The 20,097-nt window shown below is 44.8% G+C and overlaps 1 protein-coding gene across 4 annotated transcripts in view; it reads right to left on the bottom strand.

Moving 5' to 3' along the window:
- Positions 1-962: 962 nt before the first annotated feature.
- Positions 963-20,097, bottom strand: part of wu:fb95e10 (cell surface glycoprotein 1) — a 32,632-nt gene continuing 13,497 nt past the window's right edge. For 2 of the 4 annotated variants that reach the window (XM_044330571.1, XM_044330572.1), the window contains exons 2-6: positions 18,193-18,888; positions 17,497-17,584; positions 9,073-9,293; positions 5,631-8,843; positions 963-2,255 (exon numbers count right to left, since the gene is read on the bottom strand). In XM_044330571.1, the coding sequence (XP_044186506.1) occupies positions 1,276-2,255; positions 5,631-8,843; positions 9,073-9,293; positions 17,497-17,584; positions 18,193-18,796 (5,106 nt within the window). In that variant the 5' untranslated portion in view covers positions 18,797-18,888 and the 3' untranslated portion in view covers positions 963-1,275. Of the gene's footprint in view, positions 2,256-4,502; positions 8,844-9,072; positions 9,294-17,496; positions 17,585-18,192; positions 18,889-20,097 lie in introns of those variants that run through there. The other 2 variants (XM_044330573.1, XM_044330575.1) reach the window with 2 other exon arrangements.

Below are 20,097 nucleotides of genomic sequence, written 5' to 3'. Positions count from 1 at the left end.
TCTCAACTCCTTGAAATCCCTGTGTGGCTTCAGATATGACTGCATTGTGTGATATGTTTTAAAATAGTTTGGCTTTTTAAATATAAATATGAATCTGTCTGTTCAGTCTTACGGTGTATTGCATATTTATGATTAAAGGAGTAGTTCAACATTTTGGAAGATACTCTTATTCGCTTTCTGACGGAGAGTTAGATGAGACGATGAGACAATCTCATTCTTGTGTTTGTCTCTTTAATATGAAGCTACTGCCAGCAGCCAGTTAGCTTAGCTTAGCATAAAGAGAACAGGGGGAAACAGCTAGCCTGGCTCTGTCCAAAGGTTAAAAATCTGCCTACCAGCACCTCTAAAGCTCACAAACGAACAGGTTACATCTCATTGTGTGGAAGTGGTAACCTTCTGGGGTATCCACTGGTTGCCTGGCTACCATGAAAGAGTCCACCACATAAACCTCTATAAAGCAGCAAATGGTCAATTTACACATTTTCTTTGTATGGATTCAACAAATGGATCATGTATTAACTAGAGAGCTTTTGCAGTGGTGGTTGGTGGAATTTGTTAACTTTGGTCAAAGCTAGCTAGCTGTTTCCCTGTTTCCAGTCTTTACAGCGTTGCCAGATGGGAAATGTTAAAGTATTGTACCAGAAGCTTAAAATGATCGTATTTTGAGGAAAATTATCGAATGTAAGTCATATGTAATTTCAGAAAACAAGGTCTGCTGCATGGATGTATTATAAGAACTGGTTCTGGCGCGACACTGGAAGGTAGCAATCGACGCAACTTGTGGGATGTAGCACGTACAGGTTACCCTGTGCTAATACTAAGTGTCACAAAATGATCAAATTGTCAGACATTATGGGACTTTTGGCATTATTGATTGTACATCGTACAGAGGGCAAAGTTATTGTACAAATACTATAATTATCAAACATCCAGCAACGCTGGGTCTTTATGCTAAACTAAGCTAACCAGCTGACAAATATGAAATGGTTGGTGCTAGATTGGATCAGCCTGACGGATGATTTCTAAAACTCTTGCAAGATTTGTGCATGTTGTGTTTCTTCATTGTGTACATAACCCTAACCTTAACCCTAACCATGCTCACAAGAGTTTGTCCCTCTGGCTGATCCAACCTAGCATTTACCATATGGAACTGGAATCAATCTTCTCATTTAACTGTCCGCCAGAAAGGGAATAAGCATATTTCTCGAAGTATTTCTGTAAGTATTTGTTCACTGGTTGATTGACCTGATCGGTAGACCTGTTGATTCATTGTCTTCAGTGCTGGGTCTCCACCTCCACCACAGTCCAGTCTCCAGGAGGGGAGCTGCCCCGGCTGTCTGGGGAGTAGCTGCTGACGGAGGTGACTGTAGCAGCAGGAGGGCTGAACTGGGGCAGCATGTTGGGCCACATGCTACTCTCCAAGGGGCTTAAGGTGCCCCCTGTCCCCACAGGGAGGAGGAGGAGAGGAGGGCAGCCTCCATCTCCAGACAACATCAGGGTCTGGTTGATGAGCTGCTGCACCATGTCTACCTTCTTGTTCCACTCCAGGTCCTGAGGAGGCACTGGACGCAGCTGCCTCTGGAAATCCTGTGTCACACTCGGGGAAGATGGCACCCTCCTCCCTAGAACCTGTGTGTTCCTGTTCTGCTCTCCTCTGGCCTCTTCCTCCTCATCACTGGTTTCCATGGCTTCATAGATGGTGCAGAGCCCTGAGGATGGCGAGAGCATGACTCCGGTTGGGCTCCTCCTCAACTGCTGCTGCTGTTGGATCTGTTTTTGCTGCATCCGGTACTGCTGCTCCAACTCGAGCTGCCACTGCAGAACCTGCCTGCGCTGCCGGTGCTCCTGCTGCTGCTGCTGCAGCTGCAGCTGGAGGAGCTCCCTCCGCTGCTTCTCCAGCTGCTTCTGCTGCTCCAGCCTTAGCCGCTCTTCCTCCAGCCACTGCCTCTTCTGCCTCTCCTGTTCTTGACGGTGCTGCATCTCTCTCAGCTTTTCCTGGTGTTGCTCCAGCCTTCTCAACTGTTCTCCACCTGTGCGACTGTCAGTGTTGGTCTCTATCAAAGGTGGAGGGGGTGCGATCTTGGCAAAATGTGCTGCAAGTGTAGGATCAATTGGCCTCCTGTTGCCTGGGACCAATGCCAGATAGTGGCCATTGGCTATAGGAACAGTGGTGGTGTGGTTCTGGTTCTGGTTGTCTTCCTGTAAGTGTGTTTGCAGCTTCTGATCTTCATCCATTTCATCTCTCTTCTCGTCTCCTGTGACACAGTCAAGATCACTTGGTGCATCCATTAGAGATGCATGCATCAAACAGAACGGGTGGCACAACAACAGGGGCCAGGAAGAAGAGGGTTCAGGAGAGATGTGACAAGAGGGCTAAGGTGTAACGCAAAAAGAAAAGGGGTTCTAAAAGAAAGTGACATCCATGACACAGGAATAGTATACATTGTATCTACAAACCAAATAAGAGAAATACCAGGAAACAGGAACACATCATAAGGTGCTGTTATGGTTTCCTCTCTAAAGTTGCATAAATAGGAATTTCTGTCCTGTAATATTATATTTTCCTTTGATTGCTTTAATAGTGTGTAAATAGCTACCAAATCTGATGCTTCATCCTCTTGGAATAATCTATAACACTGTTGAATCTTGATACTGAATGTAGAGATATTAAATTGAATTGCATTTATTTTACTGTGATTTCTTTCATTTGATGTTTTTGCACATTTTAATGTATTGCTTTGTTTTTAAAAACCTGAAAACACTTGAAAAGGAGGTCTCTTCTTCCTCTACACAGCTTTCTGGGTGTTAATAAGAGCATGACCTTGTATCACTGGGATGCATAATGCTTGAAAATGGGCAGAAGGATGATTGCCAAATAGTTTTGGTGTCCATGTGCAATTTACAGCATATACAGTCGTAGCATCCGAGACTGTGCGTAAATAAAAAGACAAAAGATTTTTAGCCCCAAGTAAGATGTGAAAGTCATTAATATCTGCAAGACATTTATGCCTTAGACATGATATTGCGCCAAACATGACTGCATCAGAGTGATAGCAAATTTCATGAAAGCCAAGAGATATTAATTGTTTTGACTGCATTCTCATCTTCATGCTAGTTATGCATTAGAGCAGTTATATACACGCAGTACCATACAGACAACAAGTATTTGAAATGACGAAGGAACAAGTGAAGGATAAAACCGACAAAAACGTCACAAATATTGAAGGTAATGTATGGTATGTGAAAAATGTCACAGTTCTTTACAGCTGTTTGATTAACTCGTCTCGTGTCATGCATAATTATTAAACCATATTATGCTAAAGGCCGCTGATGTATCTGTAACCGAAAGCAATGGTGTCCCCAAAACACAAACATGAAACAGGGTTCACATAGTCTCATGATTAATATTTAGGAACAACCAAAGCTGCAATTTAAGAGAGGTTTCAGGTAGATAGGCAAAAGGGGTGTGCGTGATTTTGATACAAGGGTCTTGAGTGTTTCCATGTCAGGGTTTTGATGAGAAGGAGCGGGCAGGTCAGAGGAAAAAGGCATGAACAGGGACAAAGTGTTCGGTCTTCTTGAGCTTCAGTATTCAGATGCATTCATTTGGCTTGTATAAAGAGGGAATGTTCCAGTAAATCTGTGTGTCTTGTTTGTGATTGTGCTGAATATGTGGGTTGAACATTCAGGAGGATGGACACAGATATGAGCAGATTTCACCTGTTTGAGTGTTAAAAGCACTCGTAGAAACCTTCAAGAAGACAGAAAGGTGTGTGGTGCAACTCCTGCCTAATTACTGTTAAAGGTGCCCTGTAGAGTTTTTGACCACTAGTAGCACTATGGAGCAATGTTTTCACCAGTGGGTGCCTGTTTTCTTTTTGTGCAAGCACACAGATGATGGATATACATTCTTGTCACTGATTTTATGTTATTCCTCTGATTGAAATGTATAATTGACAGCAAAGGCAAAGATAAAGACTGCAAGATAGAAATCATGAATGTAAACAATGCAGTCCTTTAAATGTCAAAAAAAAATATCTTTGCAGATGTTTTGAGGTAGGAAATATGTTTGAACATGTTTGTTAGACCTCAAGGATACACACGGTGCATTCTGGTGAAAAACACTGAATGTAAAGTTGTTTATAGGAAAACTCCACGGGGTACCTTTAAGTGAGCGCCACCTGCCAAGGATGCGTTCTGAATGTGATGCCGTGTCGTAGTGTTGAATCTGAAAATGTCATGAAGGTATAAGCATGCTGGAGAACAGGGCACTGGGACACCGTTTGGATTACCGCTTTGATTTGAGCAAAATTCCATTTTAGATACAACACCATTGTACAATGTTGCATCACTTCCTGTTTACCAGTCATTCACATGGTGAGGAACAGGTGGCACCATGGGAAATAAGTTGTGTAAACACAGAAATACACAGCGACTCGAACACAAGGACAGTAAGTTCAAGCATGCTGGATCCAGAGGGAAAATAAGAAACAGGAACAAAATGCCTTGCAATGATGTTTTAATGGAATTTTGACAGATAACCTAGTGTGAACCATTCATTTATGAACATGTCTAGTGTAGAATTGTTTCAAATTCATCAGGTAGTACACAGTCTTGTTAGTTAAACATGCAATATACTGCTGAAATAGTAAACCAAACGCCCACTATGAAACGTTTGAGCGAGTGTAAAGCTCAACTGTGGTAGCGATGTAGGACAATGCAGGGTCTCATCACAAATAAAAGGCTAGTTGTTAGTCTCTTCTGGAACACAAATGATCAGCTAACTGAGGCTTGAAAGCTTAGCCACTTAAAACCAAATGCCTGAAACACATACTGTACGTGACTGCACGTTACATACCTTAACAACCTATGCAAAGAGCGTAGAACCTCTTGAAGCACACATTAAAAACTTCACCAACTGCAATCTAATACTCCCATACCTACCTCAACAAATCTGTAAGGGCAAAACAGCCGTGTTAATATCTAGCCTTTATTTTGATAGCTAAAAGTCTTGAAACAAGAACACAAACTTTTAAGAAGGAGCATGTGACTATCGCTATGGTGCTGTTGAACATGGAGCGTGTGTACACAAGGTAGGGAGGACCAGGTTTCAACAGAAAAACAAACAAAAAATAAAACAACAAATAAGCAAATACAAAACAAAAAAAATCATTGACATTTGATCGGTAAAAACAGTAGGATAAATACACAATGAGTCCATTTCATTCCATCTGTGGTTTTTTTTTTTTTGTTCTTTTTCGGTTTAAAAGCTCAGTCACATTGGACCAATCAGTCAATACCCCATCAGGGGCTACAGAATATGCAGTGTTACTTAAAAAGAACATTCTACTAGAAAATGGTAGTAGCTATTGTACATAAAGGAGTTTAAGCCGTACACTCAAAACCATGACCATAACAGTATGAAAGAGGGAGGCTTCATTTAAAAATTGCTACAGTCATTTTTTTCCATCTCCTTTGTTCATTTTTTAAAATCTTTTCCTACAATCTTGCTCTCCTTTTTTTCTTCTAAGCCATCTAACCCAACTGGAGAGAAAACGAACAACAGGTAAAGGGGGAAGGTTGCGGGGAAAAGGTGCATTCCGGGGTAATAGGAGGGACTTATACATTACCTGCCAGAAAACTATCAGTCTTATCACATATGGTAGAGTAGTAGGGTGGCTGGCTGTCGCCGGACTCTCCAGATTCCTGGGCCCCAAGGTGGTGACTGGGCTCCAAAGGATCAACCTCCTCCAGTTGGTCTGCTGCAAACCTTCCCCCCAGCATGTAGTGGTGGTCATCTAGACTGGGCTGCTTGTCTCCCGGCAGGCCCAAAGGCATCAGGTCCACGGGTCTACCCAGCAGGTCCTCTGCCCGGGCAGCGGCAGCAGCTGATGGCAGGGTCAACTCCTTGATGAGGGAGGGGTCCTTGGCCTCCTCTGGCAGCTGTTCCTCGTTCTCCAGGGAGAAGATTCCTGGACTCTTTCCGCAGCTCTCGGCCATGGAGTGCGCATTGGAGTTGGATGTGGTGCAGTCAAAGCCATATGATGCCACAGAGTTGGCTGACTGAGGGGTGGCCCCACCTCCGTCCTCTTCACCCTCTCCAGCTGGTGTGTCTCCCGCCTCCTCATCCTCATCAAGAGCAGGCAAGTTGCAGGTGGGAGTAGGGCTTTCAAATCCAGCACTCTCATCCATCATCATCGGTGCATCAGGGTCGTTTATCTGCATCTCACCCTCTGTGTCACTGGCCTCGTCTCCGGAGGTGGAGGGGGAAGATGGGGCGGACGCTGGAGCAGTTGGAGGTCCTGTTCCTAGGACCTCATCAGCTGGGAGAGTCTCAGCCTCTTCCTCTTCTCCATCGCCTTTCTCCAAGTGAATACCCAGGTCCTGCTCCATGTCAGGCTGGACTGAAGCCGGTACTGGTGTCTGCTGTTTGTCAGAATGGGATTCCACCCCAGAGCTGCTGTCGTAGTCACGGAGCTCCTCTGGTGTGCTTGTCTCGCTACTGCTGTGGGCAACCAGAGCTGTGCCACTCAGAGTGCTGGACTGGGACATGCCTACAGCTGAAGGAGCAAGTAGTGCGTGAGCTTCCTCAGGGGCTGAGCCCTTCATCTGCTCGTGGGCTGACGGATGCTGCTGGGGCTCTTGATCTGACTGAGGAGCCAGGGAAGGGGCGCTGCTGTCCCAACATGGCTGGGCAGGAGACTGGGTTGGAGTTTCAGATTCAGCTGCGCCATGGTCAGAGACGGGGCTGGGGGAGGACATGGTGACCAGTGAGGCTGGCTGAGCCCAGGTATCAGAGAAGGGGTTGGTCTGGCCCCAGGAAGAGGCAGGGGGGACGCAAGGCGGAGGACCAGAGCGATTGAGGTTGTCTAAACGCTCCTCCTCATTGAAGTCATCTTCATCTACATTTCCACAGCTCTCTGTCACTCCTTCACTGTGCATCTCTACATCTTCATCCTCCTCTTCTTCATCATGTTCCTGCTGCTGGAACACCTTGTGATGCTCCTCTACTCTCTCCGAACTCAAGTCCATATCATCTACTCGCTCGTCTTCATCATCGTCTTCCTCTTCCTCATTGGCCAGGGTTTCTACGTTGGGAGAACCCATGATATTACCATCTCCCTCAGAGCCACGGAAGCTTGAGTCAACCAGAGCGTCTGAGCTTTGGGTGCCTTCCAGTATTGCAGTGTGTTGGGTGCTGCTGAGGTCAGAAACCCCCTGCTGCTGACTGCTGGTGCAGCTGCTCACATCCTCAGAGTCCATTCCAGACAGCAAGTCGTCACCGTGCCAGCCTGCTGAGCCACCGAAGGTGGAGGACCGGACTTGGAACTCCTCAGAGGGCTGAGACGTGCTCATGTCAGTGACAATGGATGAAGGCTGATGGCCGAGTCTCCTCTGTTCCTCGTCTTCGTCTTCCTCATCCTCATCAACATCCTCATTGATCTCTTCATCAGCCTTTTCCACAGCCTCCTCCTTTTCATGAGGGGAGAACATGTCCCTGGAGGTGAAATCATCCATGGGTGAGGTACCCAACAAGTGAGGCTGTGCAATCATATTGAAGGCCTCTGCGGATGGAGCTTTGGGGCTAGGCATAAACAAGTTCTCTTTCTCATCTTCCTCCTCCTCCTCTTCCTCCTCCCTTGTCTCCTGTGCCTCAACCTGTTCTTTATTCTCCTTTCCCTCTTCTGTCTGGAAGCTCAGCATACTGACTGGGCTCTGGGGAGCAATGTCAGACGAAGCTAGGGGCTGGTTCCTGTCCCAGGGATCAGACTGGAAATGCATGTCCAGCAGAGAAGAGGCATTCTGTGGCTCTCTGACAGGAGAGACGGGGCCAGGTGGGGAACAGGGAGGAGACATGACAGTAGTTCCCAAGGAAGGCCCTGAGTCGTTGGCAGACTCATCAAATTTGTAAAGGTCCAGCTGAACATTGGAAAGGGGTTCATGGACTGCCCCAGCTCCCAGTTCTGGCTCTTCTGATGGCTGAAACAGTGGTTCTGCGGGGGGCACAGGAGATATTTCGCGTACAAGTTCTGGTGTTGGTTCTCGCACGGGTTCTGGTGTTGGTTCTCTAATGGGTTCGGGTGTTGGTTCTCTGATGGGTTCTGGTGTTGGTTCTCTGATGGGTTCTGGTGTTGGTTCTCGCACAGGTTCTGGTGTTGGTTCTCTAATGGGTTCGGGTGTTGGTTCTCGTACGGGCTCTGGTGTTGGTACTCGAATGGGTTCGGGTGTTGGTTCTCGCACGGGTTCTGGTGTTGGTTCACGTATGGGTTCGGGTGTTGGTTCTTGCAGTGACTCTGACACAGGTGCAGGTACTGGTTCTGGTGTGGGGTGTTCTGGAGTTTTTTCTTGCACTGTTAGAAGAGTTGGTTCGGTCTGGCTGGACATTGGTTCTGCTGCAGCAGATGGTTCCACAGCTGCTTCTACAGGAGGTTCTGGCTCATCTGGCCTGGCAATGGTGGCTGCTGCAGTAGCAATAGCTGCAGCGGCAGCTACAGCAGCAGCAATTTCCTTTTGAGGTTCAGCAAGTGTTGCAGCTTTGGGGCCACGTTTAACAGGAGTAGGGGTGCTGCTGCCCACAGTTTTCTTGGGGCTGGAGTTCTTGGTTGCAGCCGTTTTGGAGACAGGAGTCTTGGAAACATCCTTGGAAGGTGTGGGTTTACTCTCTTTGGAGCGGTTGGGTGTCTTTGTGTCTGCAGCCTTAGTAGCAGTAGGCTTTTTGGCTGTGACATCTGATTTTGAAGCTGATTTGGGGGTCTCTGGCTTTGCGGACTTCATTGTAGAGGATGGGCGGGTAAGAGGAGACTCAGGCTTTTTGGCAGCTGTGGTGGCCGATTTGGTAACATCTAGAAAGAAAAAACACAGCAAAAAGAAAGGTTAAACAATGTTATAATGAAAATAAATTACAGTATATTACAATGCACACAAAATCTAAAAAGTCAATATTTGAGCTTCCGCTAGTGATTTCACAGGTAGGACTGGCAGGTCAAACAAGTTTAATTAAGAAAAAGAAAAAACCTAAAATATGCTTACTTGTGCATCTCTTCTTCCTTTTTTAATTTCTTTTATTTTTACCTTTTTTGACAGGAGTGGTGTTTCTGGATGTTTGTGATGCTGGAGCTTTGCCACCAGAGGGGGTAGTGGAGGTTGGTTTGGAGGCAGCAGGCCTGGCAGTGGTGGAGGTTTTAGGGGTGGCAGGTTTGGCTGTAGCTGTGGAGCTCTTGGTTGCTGTGCTGGTGGGTGGCCGGGTTGAGCCTGTGGCAGGACGGGATGTTGCTGCTGTGCCAGTTGCAGGCCTGGAAAAAAACATGACAAAGAAGAAGGTTGAGAAATACTGAGAGGTAATACAGCACAGAGATCTGGGGCAACAATAGAGACCACGTGTCCGTTGGTACAGAACCTGCCAGATAAATATGCATATGTTCTCTCTAAATCATGAATATCTGCTGGTCTCCTCTAGGCTTAAGATTGCAATCATACAACACCCCCTGAGACAGACATATTTCTTGTTTATTGTTCATTTGGAGCCCTATGGGTCCACATTCAAAGAAAATAAATATAATCAACTATTTTTGCACTTACACCACACACAGGAAACAATATAGTTACAACATCACCATTGCATTGCAACAAGAACAGCAGATCAAAACCACACAGATAAAAAACATTAAAACAGTAATTTAAATGGGTAGGCAGGGACAATAATAATTTCAGTTTATTTAAACATCCATGCTGCAAAGACATAAAACATTTTGCAGACTTGTCTACAAGAATAACCTCTTCAGTCATTGCTTAAAAACTTTTTTGTTGATTCTTTAAAGCATAGCAAACTGTTCCAGTGAGATATGGCTCTATCTTAGATCAATAAAATAGGCATTTTCCTATTTACAGGAAACGAAGATTAATTGAAGATGACTCAAGCATCAGCTGGAGGCAAACATCAGGCCTCTCCCTGACCATGTGCCTCAGAAAGGAGAAAGTCTTTGATGTCTCACTCATTAGTCACTTCTATTGCCAGAGGAAAACCTAAGAAACAACGCAAACACAAGCAAGACTGCATGCAAGACTAAAACAATACAATGACATGTAGGCCTTCCCCCTCATAAGGCATAAGGAGAGGGCAGACCATTCTTAATGGGTCCACAATTAGTGTTGACCTGAATAGCCTTTCACAGATGTGGCACCAGCCCAAATCCAATGAGTATGTGTCAACAGGTTCATGCAAGGAACCCACCAATAAAGACTACCTTCTCAAAAACAAATGGGCAGACTGGCACCTGTCATTTTAGAGGACTATGTTCCACTTTGCATTTACTAAATAATAATTCAAGACCCCTACCTCCTCTCCTCCCAAACCCAACTTTGATCTCTTTAGTGTATAAGGTTCAACTGCATCTGAAACAATGGTAACAACAGGCCCAGGGCCAGCTCACCCCTCTACAACCCCATGACAAACTCCCCTGAGGGACTACAAAGTGGAGCAGCTTGGGAGGTGAGTCACAATGCACCCAAGAGAGGCTTCCCAACTCTGGTCCACTGTGTCCCTGATCTCTTGTCTATAGCCTATCCCCATGAGGGAATGACACTTGGGGCAGCATGCATCAGCGTGCCTGTCGCTGAGGCTCGCTTCTATGCCAGGTCTGAACGAAGTAACCTACATCTAGTAGTCCTGACAAGGCTATGGTGTGCAATCTTCTGGGCCCACGCTACACTAACTGCCTGTTTCTAAATAAAGAATTGAGTTAGTACTGGCAGAAAGAGACCAGGCAACGGGAGGGAGAGTGAAGATGGCTGGGACCCTGTTAATCTTTAATACTGAAAGGAGAACAAAAATAACTTCTCTACTTCCCCCAGCTGGAACCATGGGCTGTGTTAAAAGCACACTCATTGTGTACGGGCAACGAAGTAGTTCGTGCCACTCACAGCCTGGCAAATGTAATGGAATAAGGTTTAGTCACATGAAATAAGATTAAAGCCCAGGAGTGATGAGTGGCAACAAAACAGGGGTGTGGTCACATCAGATGTTCAAAGAAGCTTTTACAGTTGATCCACCTCTATATAATTGAATTTGGGGTAGTGAAAGGTGTGCTACTGATACTGATATTGTTGGACCATATCAGTACAATATAATACCCTTCTGGCTATTCAAAACCACTAATGGACTAATCTGCGATTAAATGACTTAACATATTTGGAGCAGACTGTGTTCACGGAAAAATCAAGAGCTGAAAGGTTGAGAAATGCTGTCAAGGATAAAGTAAATGTGCTAGTGTTCTTGTAGGAAAACAAAGCCTCTCATAAATACACAGATAGAGATACAGCGATGAAAATGATTATTAGCCTCCACAGTGATGAAATGTAGGCCAAAGTTGCACTAAATCCTTGGCTGAACTGCAGTTCTGGCTAAGGAAAAAAAACATTTTTCACAGTAAATCAATGACTAGAATCAGACAGTTCAATCTTGAGCAAATACTGTAGATTTCATCTAAAATGTCTTCTCAGTAACATCCTCTACCTCTGTGTTCCAAGCACTGTGTCCTAAGCTGAAAATGGGAAACTGTGACTAAGATGTTAAGATTTTAAGCCTAAAATTGTTCCATGGTGAACAAGATGTTAAAAGGTGAATTAAGAATACATTTTTGGAAAAACATATTCAAGTATGCGCTGCCTGAATTAGAGGATGACAGATAATAAAAGAATTACAGGGAAAGGAGAATGGAGAGAATTAAAAGATAGAGACTGGCATTAGAGATGAAGTATACGCAGAGGGGATATTCAGAGAGAGCATTCACAATAATCTGTCTGATAAAAGGAATATGGATAATCCAAAAGGGCAGGACTGCTTTATAGAGCACTGGAAATGAACCAGGCCACTAAGAAAAGAAAGAAGCATGAGGGAGTTGGAGATCAGGCAAGAGAGAGAGAGAGAGAGAGAGAGATAGAGAGAGAGAGGAGGGGGAGAAGAATATTCATCCGATTACACATTATCTTATATCAGTGTCTTCTTCTGCTTATCAAAGAAGGCAGTCTGCACAGTTGAAAAACGATTACAGTATTTACAGTCCTACAACTTATAATGAGGACTTGTGTGTATGGAGATTAGAAGTTATTTGGCCATGGTGACAATGCCTGGATACAGTGATGCGTCGAGTCTTGAATTATTTTAAGCTTTCATTCATTCTGTAAATAAGATCACTGTCAGTTGAATGACAGAGAAGACTGTGAGGCGTATTGTAGTCTTTAAATTATGCTACTTGGCTACATTTAACTCAATGGGCAGCTTGTATGAAAGGGGAAAAAAAAAGCTGCGTTTATTGTCCACATTTCACCAGAGGCCTTGCTGAGAGAAACAACACTACAAATCGGGGGTTAAAGCGAATGCTACACAGAAAGCCCAGAAATGCAGTGGAGCTGAAAAATCAGATGACTGACAGTTGCTACAGGCGCACTGAGGCACACGGCAAAAAACTTAAAGTTCGTCTGAGGATCAGTGATAACACTTTAGCATGATTGCAGCTACACGTTTCCTCAATCATCGTAGCTGAGAAAGGATCGGTGTGTGTGTAGAAACATGGTTGCCTGCCGGGGCTGCTTTGTTTCGATACAAGAAGAGTTAGGCTATGATTTAAATAATGAGATGCACCATCAAAGGGGCAAATGAGTGAGCAGGAGCTAAGCAAGCATGCAGGCAGGCAGGCAGGCAGGCAGGCAGACATCTTCCCTGCAGCAAAGGCGACAAACTGTGGTGGAAGGACCTCCCTCCTCTCAAGACAAGCAGCAAATTAAAGATGGTGCTCTGTTAATTACTGTAAGCACCAGAAATACGGAGGCAGGATCTTCAACCTGGTTAAAGAGGCCTCAGACACTTCAGGAAGGATGCAGTCAAAACAGTATAAAATATGAGTATTTACAGAGCTCTGACAAAGGGAAAAGATGAGAATGTCATCAGCAGACCCATCCTGTATTAGATGATTTTATTTAATCTATATTAATCACAACTCAGTATCAGATTCTAATTTTAAATGTTTTAAAATAGTACACTACTGTGGTAGAGAGAAAACAACACTTTCAACAAAGCCCTTTGTCCGGCATCTATCACGATCTATCTGCCACTTGTCTGCAGCATGAGTAAAAACACCCACGAACACACCCTCACACACTTAAACCTTTGTCTCACACTCAGACAAAAATACGCCTCCTTCTGTCCCTCTTTCCTTCCCTCCCTCCCACTTATTTCCACTAGATCCATTTGGTAATTGGTTCTGCGGCTGCACCCGTATAAAATCACGGCAGCGGAAGACTGCATCACAGAGTCATCGGCCACACCCATAGCAGGACGGAAGATTTACAGCCTGCGCAACATGTCGTCTGCTTCATGGTGTAGCGTAGAACAGCGTCTGGGGCAAAGACCCTGACTACTGTTCACCACACACACACACACACACACGTACACACACACACACCAGTGTTGGACCATTACATCAGCAGCAATTGGTTAGATCATGAGGAGGGTTGAATTCAATCCGCGGCAATAAAAATTTATCATCCCTATGGGACCATCAATGAGAAAAACAGAATGACTAATGTGAGAACATGGGTGGCTGAGTGGATGGCAGGGAAACGACAGCAAAAATGGAAAACCATCTGATCGTCCAACATTGAACTCATCCCACTTCCTCCTCTGATTTTGTAAATAAGGACAAGCTGAATACCCTTGCTCTGTCCTCTGATCTACAACAGGGCAACATTTCTCTCTGTTTCACGCAGAGATACCCTCTGGTCCTCGCTTCTTTTCTCCACCTCTGCTTCTCTCTCTCTCTCTCACACACACACACACACACACACACACACACACACACACACACACACACACACTCATGCACACAACTCACACTCTCTGCATGCACAGCCCTCACACTCTGTATGTATCAACTGGCAGCAGTGATGGGAGCTCAGCAGGGACACATGACTTATTCAGCCGTGTAGCTTCTATACTCTACTGCCACCATTTTTGTTTTACTTCACCCTGCCGCATCCGCAGACAAGCAGGGCAGGAGAAAGCAGCTCAGCGGCACGTGCGCGTGTACCACGTGTTCAGCGAGCCAGCATGTATGCCTCCCTTCCCCCCCCCCCTTTACCTCCACTTGAGTAATATACCGGCAAATGAACACATGCTCTGCATCCTAATTACATGCTGTTCCTATCACGCAGGCGTCCATGAACAGCACATAGTGTATGTACGCACTCTAAAGCACCTTCGCAGTGTGTTGTACTGTCCTGTTGGGCAGTCTGCATGCAGCATACCGGTCCCCAATTATCAATGCATAACTGGACACCAATCACCTTCGCAGCTGCCCAAGTGAGCCGAATATTGGTACATATTCATGCACACAGGCTGACGCATAAACTATAAGCATACATCCCAGCATGCATAGACACCATGTTCAAACAGCCCATAATGATTTGTACTTTCTCCATTTGCACGCTAATCAGGATCAAATGTTTCTTGTCACAAGCGGCATGCTGTTGGCAATCAGCTTCAAACAGCAGGTGCACACAGACACACAAATACACGCACACATTCTACACACATGCACACTAACATTTTTACATTATACACACTTCACTTCATAGTCATGACCTGTGGTGCATAAACAATGTATTACAACTATATTGCCTCCACACCCTCACTGACCCTCATCGTTGCTGTTTTTATTGACAGGTGCACTGTGAAGGGAGCTAGCTTCTGATGGTAAAATGCTATAACAATCAGATTCATCTACACAGAAAATAACGCCTTTCTCACAACTAAAAGTGTACAACTACACAGTTTTTTTCAGACCAGTGAGAAGTGTATTTTCAAACCAGGTTTGCTGTGCATAATGTCACTAAAAAACTGCCACACTAAGAAGGACAATAAAGAGCCTCTGGCAGCTACAACTAAAAAAAACCCTAATTTAATTTAGTTAAAACCTTTGGCTCAACCGGAGGGAACAAAATACTTGAGTGAGTGGCCTTAAATTAGATTGATGTCACTTAGTGAACCTGCATTTGCTCTGCACTTGTATTTGTCTGATAAGTGGAACCTGCTGCAGATGGATTTAAATCAATTGAGTCTCAGTCTAACATGTAAATTGAGAGACCCACCGCGGGTGTGTGCATGTGTGCGTGACAGTGACAGAGGGAAGCAGGGTGTGTCTGATTAATTAATGTTTCTATCGGGCTCTCCACCACTCTGCTGATAGCAGGCTTAAATTAAGGATTGAGTGAAGTAGGAAAAAAGGGGCAAAATTTAATTAAAGAAGAAATTTATGGCCCTGTCAAAGCACATCACGTATACAAATGCTGACGTGCACGCACACACACTTAGTAAAATAAGCCCACAGGGGTGCATGGTGCTGTCAGAGGATCCTATTGTCAGTAATGGTTATACCTCTCTCATGGGGATTCATATATTGGTTTACTGCAGGTGACTCCTTCTCTGGGCTACACATCCAGTGTATGTAACATGTTTTACTGACTCATACGCTAACAACACACTAAATAAATGATAATCTGATCTTAAACAGATTAAAGCTAGGTTTCAGGTCTGTCTTTTGATCAATTCTGCCATGTTTCTTAGCTCATTGCTTTTTTTATCATGTTGAACATGTGGACTACAGCCAGCTAGATGCAGTGCAGCTCCATACAGGTGTTCAATGACATATGCAGGCATCACATCGCTCTTAAGACTTTTTAATGAGATGTTTGCACATGTACTATTGTATAAAGCTGTAATCTGAGTGTAATCTCCACAGTCCAAATGTTATCTGTGGTAGGTGGATGGGGGAGGGTATGCAAGGGAAACACCTTGCTGTAAGGTGGAAAAAATGGCTTGTTGGTATATTGGCAGTGACTACATAGAAGCAAAAATATGTAAACATATCAAAAAGAAAATCATACTTATGATAGCATCTCTTGGCTTTTGTGTTATGTGTGTATATTCCATACCTCAGTCATATCAGTAATGTCTTCTGTCTCGTTCCTCTCCTTCGGATTTTGATATTTGAAAGTTTAAAAAATCTGATAAATATATATCGACAGATTATTATTATTTTTTTTACATAAAAACATTTTGTGATAAGGGTCCCTTGAATTTTGTAATTAAAGAATTGTGATTGAGGAATGTACTGTAGTGAGCAGAACATCTTACAGTTTAAAAATGAACCTGTTTCTAAATTACCCCGAACATGTCTTTGGTATCTCTGTGCTGCTATTTCTTGTTACTTATTGGCAGATATATGTTCTGATCCCGATACATCTGCTATAAAGTAATACTAGCCTAGCTCTAATATGAAAGGGGTGGTTGCTTCCTTAACAGCAGTGCCCTTTCTGTAAATACACCACTATAACCACTGAGTGTTTCCCATGGTCAGAAGAAGGTCCCTGACTCAAAGTTTATCAATTAAATATGAAATCTGCTGTAAAGAAACTGTGGAAACCTTCCTTTTTAAGTGTTTCTGACTGAACAATGTGTCTATACACAGACATACCAACAGGATTACATAGCACATCATACCAAACCCCATGGTAGCATAACAGTAAGGCAAAAAGACGGCACTGCCTCAGCAAACAAACAAACAAGAATTAGAGTCAGAGAGATAAGCTCCTGTTCAAAGAACAGTCAGACTCCCACAGGCTCTATCAGACAAAGACCTCCTTCAGCCTCCTCTCGCTCCTGACTCCTGGTCTAACGCCAAGTCACCTCAGGACCCAACACCATGCAGGCAGTGTGATTCAGGCGAGGAACACATGTTGACCAGATTGCACACAACTTTACGCTGGCTTACAAAGATGAAAACAAGCGCTCATTCTAACGAAACAAAAACATTAAGAGCATTCTCTTGTTCTTGGTTAATACTTCTAACCGACCCTCTCTAAATCCCACTCCTTCCCAAAACTTGTTTTATTAATCATGTTGTATAATGCTTGCTCGGGAGAAAACCCTGCGAGGCATTCCTCTGAGGCTTGTTCTGACATTGGGTGGCTGCTGGCCTACTTATACCCGGCCCCTCCAAGCCTCTATGTGGGGGATCATTGTCCCTCATTCCTCCGGGGTGTTTTTTCTTAAACAGGATCCTCTTTGAACCTGTAGCCAAGTGAAGCCTTTTGAACCAACTGCTTCTCACTTGGCACTGAGGAGCTTTATAATGCTCAACTCATTCTTCCTAATTCCTATCTATTTGGTAATTTATTTGGATTTACCGCTGTTCTAGAGCCAATTTGCTGATTTGCTAGCAAATCATTGGAAAGGCCTTTACTGTACTGAATCCACTTCAGTACATTTTTGCCAGGAGAATGTTTGAGGAGAGGACCGATTACAGACAGCTGCCTCTGCTATCTACAGACACACAGAAAATCTCTTTTGGACACACGTGTGTTCGCAGACAGATATACACTTCAGTACTCCACTCCACGGCACGGGTGAGGATTCAGTTCTACACAAAATGTCACACCTACCTGGTTGTCTTGGAAACAGGGGGCTTATCAGGCTTGGGTGAGGCAGTAGAGCTGGGCTTGGTGGGAGTTGCAGAGGCAGGTTTGGAAGCTAGAGGAGAAGAGAAGAGAGGAAAGGAGAGGAGAGGAGAGGAGAGGAGAGGAGAGGAGAGGAGAGGAGAGGAAAGAGGAGGAGAGGAGAGGAGAGAGGAGAAGAGAGGAAAAGAGAGAAGAGAGGGTAGGAGATGAGAGGAGGAGAGAGGAGAGGAAAGGAGAGGAGAAGAGAGGCGAGGAGAGGAGAGGAGAAGAGAGGAAAAGAGAGAAGGAGAAGAGAGGACAGGAGAGGAAAGGAGAAGAGGAGAGGAAAGTTGAATTATGTATACAAATATACAGTATTATATGCTATACAGTAACATATTTCACAGATATAGGTCACTCTTTCAGACAGTAGTCATAAGAATCTAGGGCAAATGTATTTCTAGTTTAGCAGCAGTCACTCTGGCATGTCTAATATGTGTGCTGAATCCCTCTTATGTGCATCTATCCGCATGTCATCCCATTACTCTCACTAGAGTTAGAGCTGTGAAAAAAAAAATCACAGTAGACTTACTTACTGTGAACGTGTTTGTCCCCATCAGCCTACGTTCTGAATTATACCTTCTGTACACTTCTATAACTATTTCACACAGCGTTTTGTTTCGTGATGACATTTTCACCAACCTGGGGGCTTTTTAGCAGCTGCAGTGCTGGTTTTGACATCATTAGCTGTAGTTGTCTTCTTGGTTGCTGTGGTTGTTGACTTTGCACCATTGGTGGCAGTGGAAGCTTTCTTCTCACCCACTTTAGCGGCGGTCCTGGAGGCTGGGGCTCCAGCTGTCCCTGTTGGTTTTTTGGAGGGCGCTGAGGTTGTGCTGCTCTTTTTGTCCGGAGCAGGTGTGGTCTTCTTAGCCATTCCGTTGGTCTGGGGCTTGGACACGCCGTTTGAGAGGCGACTCTGGGATGTGTTGGGCCGTGAGCCAGATGTGGTCTTGGTTGAGGTGGCGGTTCCAGGTTTTGTCTTGGCCGTGGCCTTGTTGGTAGTCTTGGCTTTGGCGTCTTCTGAGGTCTTGTTGCTGGTCTTGGCAGCTGGGGTCTCCTTGGCCTGTTCTGGCTGGGGTTCCACCTGGTCCATCTCTGCTGCAGGCTGCTGTGCCATCTCCTCCTCCGCTGGGCTGCCTGCCTGGTTGGGCTCCTGTCCCGCGCCTGGTGCTGCCTCGTTTACTGGATTGGATTCCAATGTTTCCATTGGCTCCAGTGCTGCCGTGGCAACCCCATCCGGCTTCATCTCCCCTTGAATGCTAGTGGTCTGTCTGGTTGACTTAAATCTCACAGGACGGCCACAGGTCTAGAGGCTTTCTGGAGACAGCAGGATCTGGTCTGGTGAGAGACAGGATCACATACAGTCCAACAGTTAGTCAAAAGCAAGACCAGACATGAAAAGCAGTTTGCTGTCTCTCCTATCAGGAGAAAGAGCTCCAGGAATGTTGTTATCCCTGGGAATCAGATAAAGCAATGACTTGTATCTTCTAACAGCTTCAGCATCACACACAAATATTTTTATACAAGCGTCCAAGAGTTAGCAGGAAAATTCACTGTCAGGCATATATGGAACAGGATGTGCCAAAATACTGTATATGAGATTGAACTGCTGCAAGAGAGGGCTGAAAGCATATATAGGACAATGTAACACATAGAGAAAGACATTAAACACATGCCCATGTGAAAATACATCACAGCTTTATGAATTGTGCTGGGAGGGAAACCTACACAACTACATCAACACATTTTATGGTGAGTTGAATGTGTGCAATGTCTCAGGGGTCACAGAGGGAGGGGCTGCAGAGGACATGTCTACTGCAGAAACAACACATTCTACAAATAGCCTTCATTAATTTCAATGCCAACTGCACTGCAGTGGCAAATGATCCCCCCTCTGTGACACTAAAAAGCTCAGTGACACACTTGGCCGGCGTAGCTGCTATGGGTTGGCTTATTTTTTTTTTTTTTCCCTAAGAACAAAATTGCATCAGAACCACTAGTGTGGAAGACTAGTTTTCTAGGATAGTACACTTAAGGGAGTGCAAAAAGCAAGCAAATTGTATGCACACTCGTATGTAAAGGTCACTCGCAATATCGCGTAGACATGCAACTTTATCTGGAGAAAGGCTAACAAAGCCTGCTTCACACTTCGTGAAGAGTAGGGTCGGGTGGGAAAAAGGCTTGGAAGGATGTGCTAAGTGGGTCAAGGCCTGTACAATAAACCCAAAGATAGGGATACAGTTTGACTCATGCGCCACAAACAGAGGAATGAGCAACTGAGGACAAGAAGTGGGATGTGAAGCATATGAGGGCTGATAAAGGGCAACCATCTGTAATATGAGCTGTCATACATAGTCTGCATCAATGTTAGACAACTGTCTCTTATTTTGTTTCCTCAGCTATTTTAAAATGGAATGCGCAGGGGGAAAGGATTGATTTTTTACATGTTTGACATCGGTGGTTTGGTCAGAGAGGCAAAGAGGGAAGTGAGGGGGGGGGGGGGGGGGGGGGGGGAGGGTAGCAGGAAACTGGCTCGTCAAAGTTTAC

This window comes from Thunnus albacares, chromosome 17, assembly GCF_914725855.1.
Source record: "Thunnus albacares chromosome 17, fThuAlb1.1, whole genome shotgun sequence".
NCBI classification, from domain to species: Eukaryota; Metazoa; Chordata; class Actinopteri; order Scombriformes; family Scombridae; genus Thunnus; species Thunnus albacares.
Note: the sequence above shows the minus strand (reverse complement) of the source record. Positions and strands in the feature narration are given on the sequence as shown.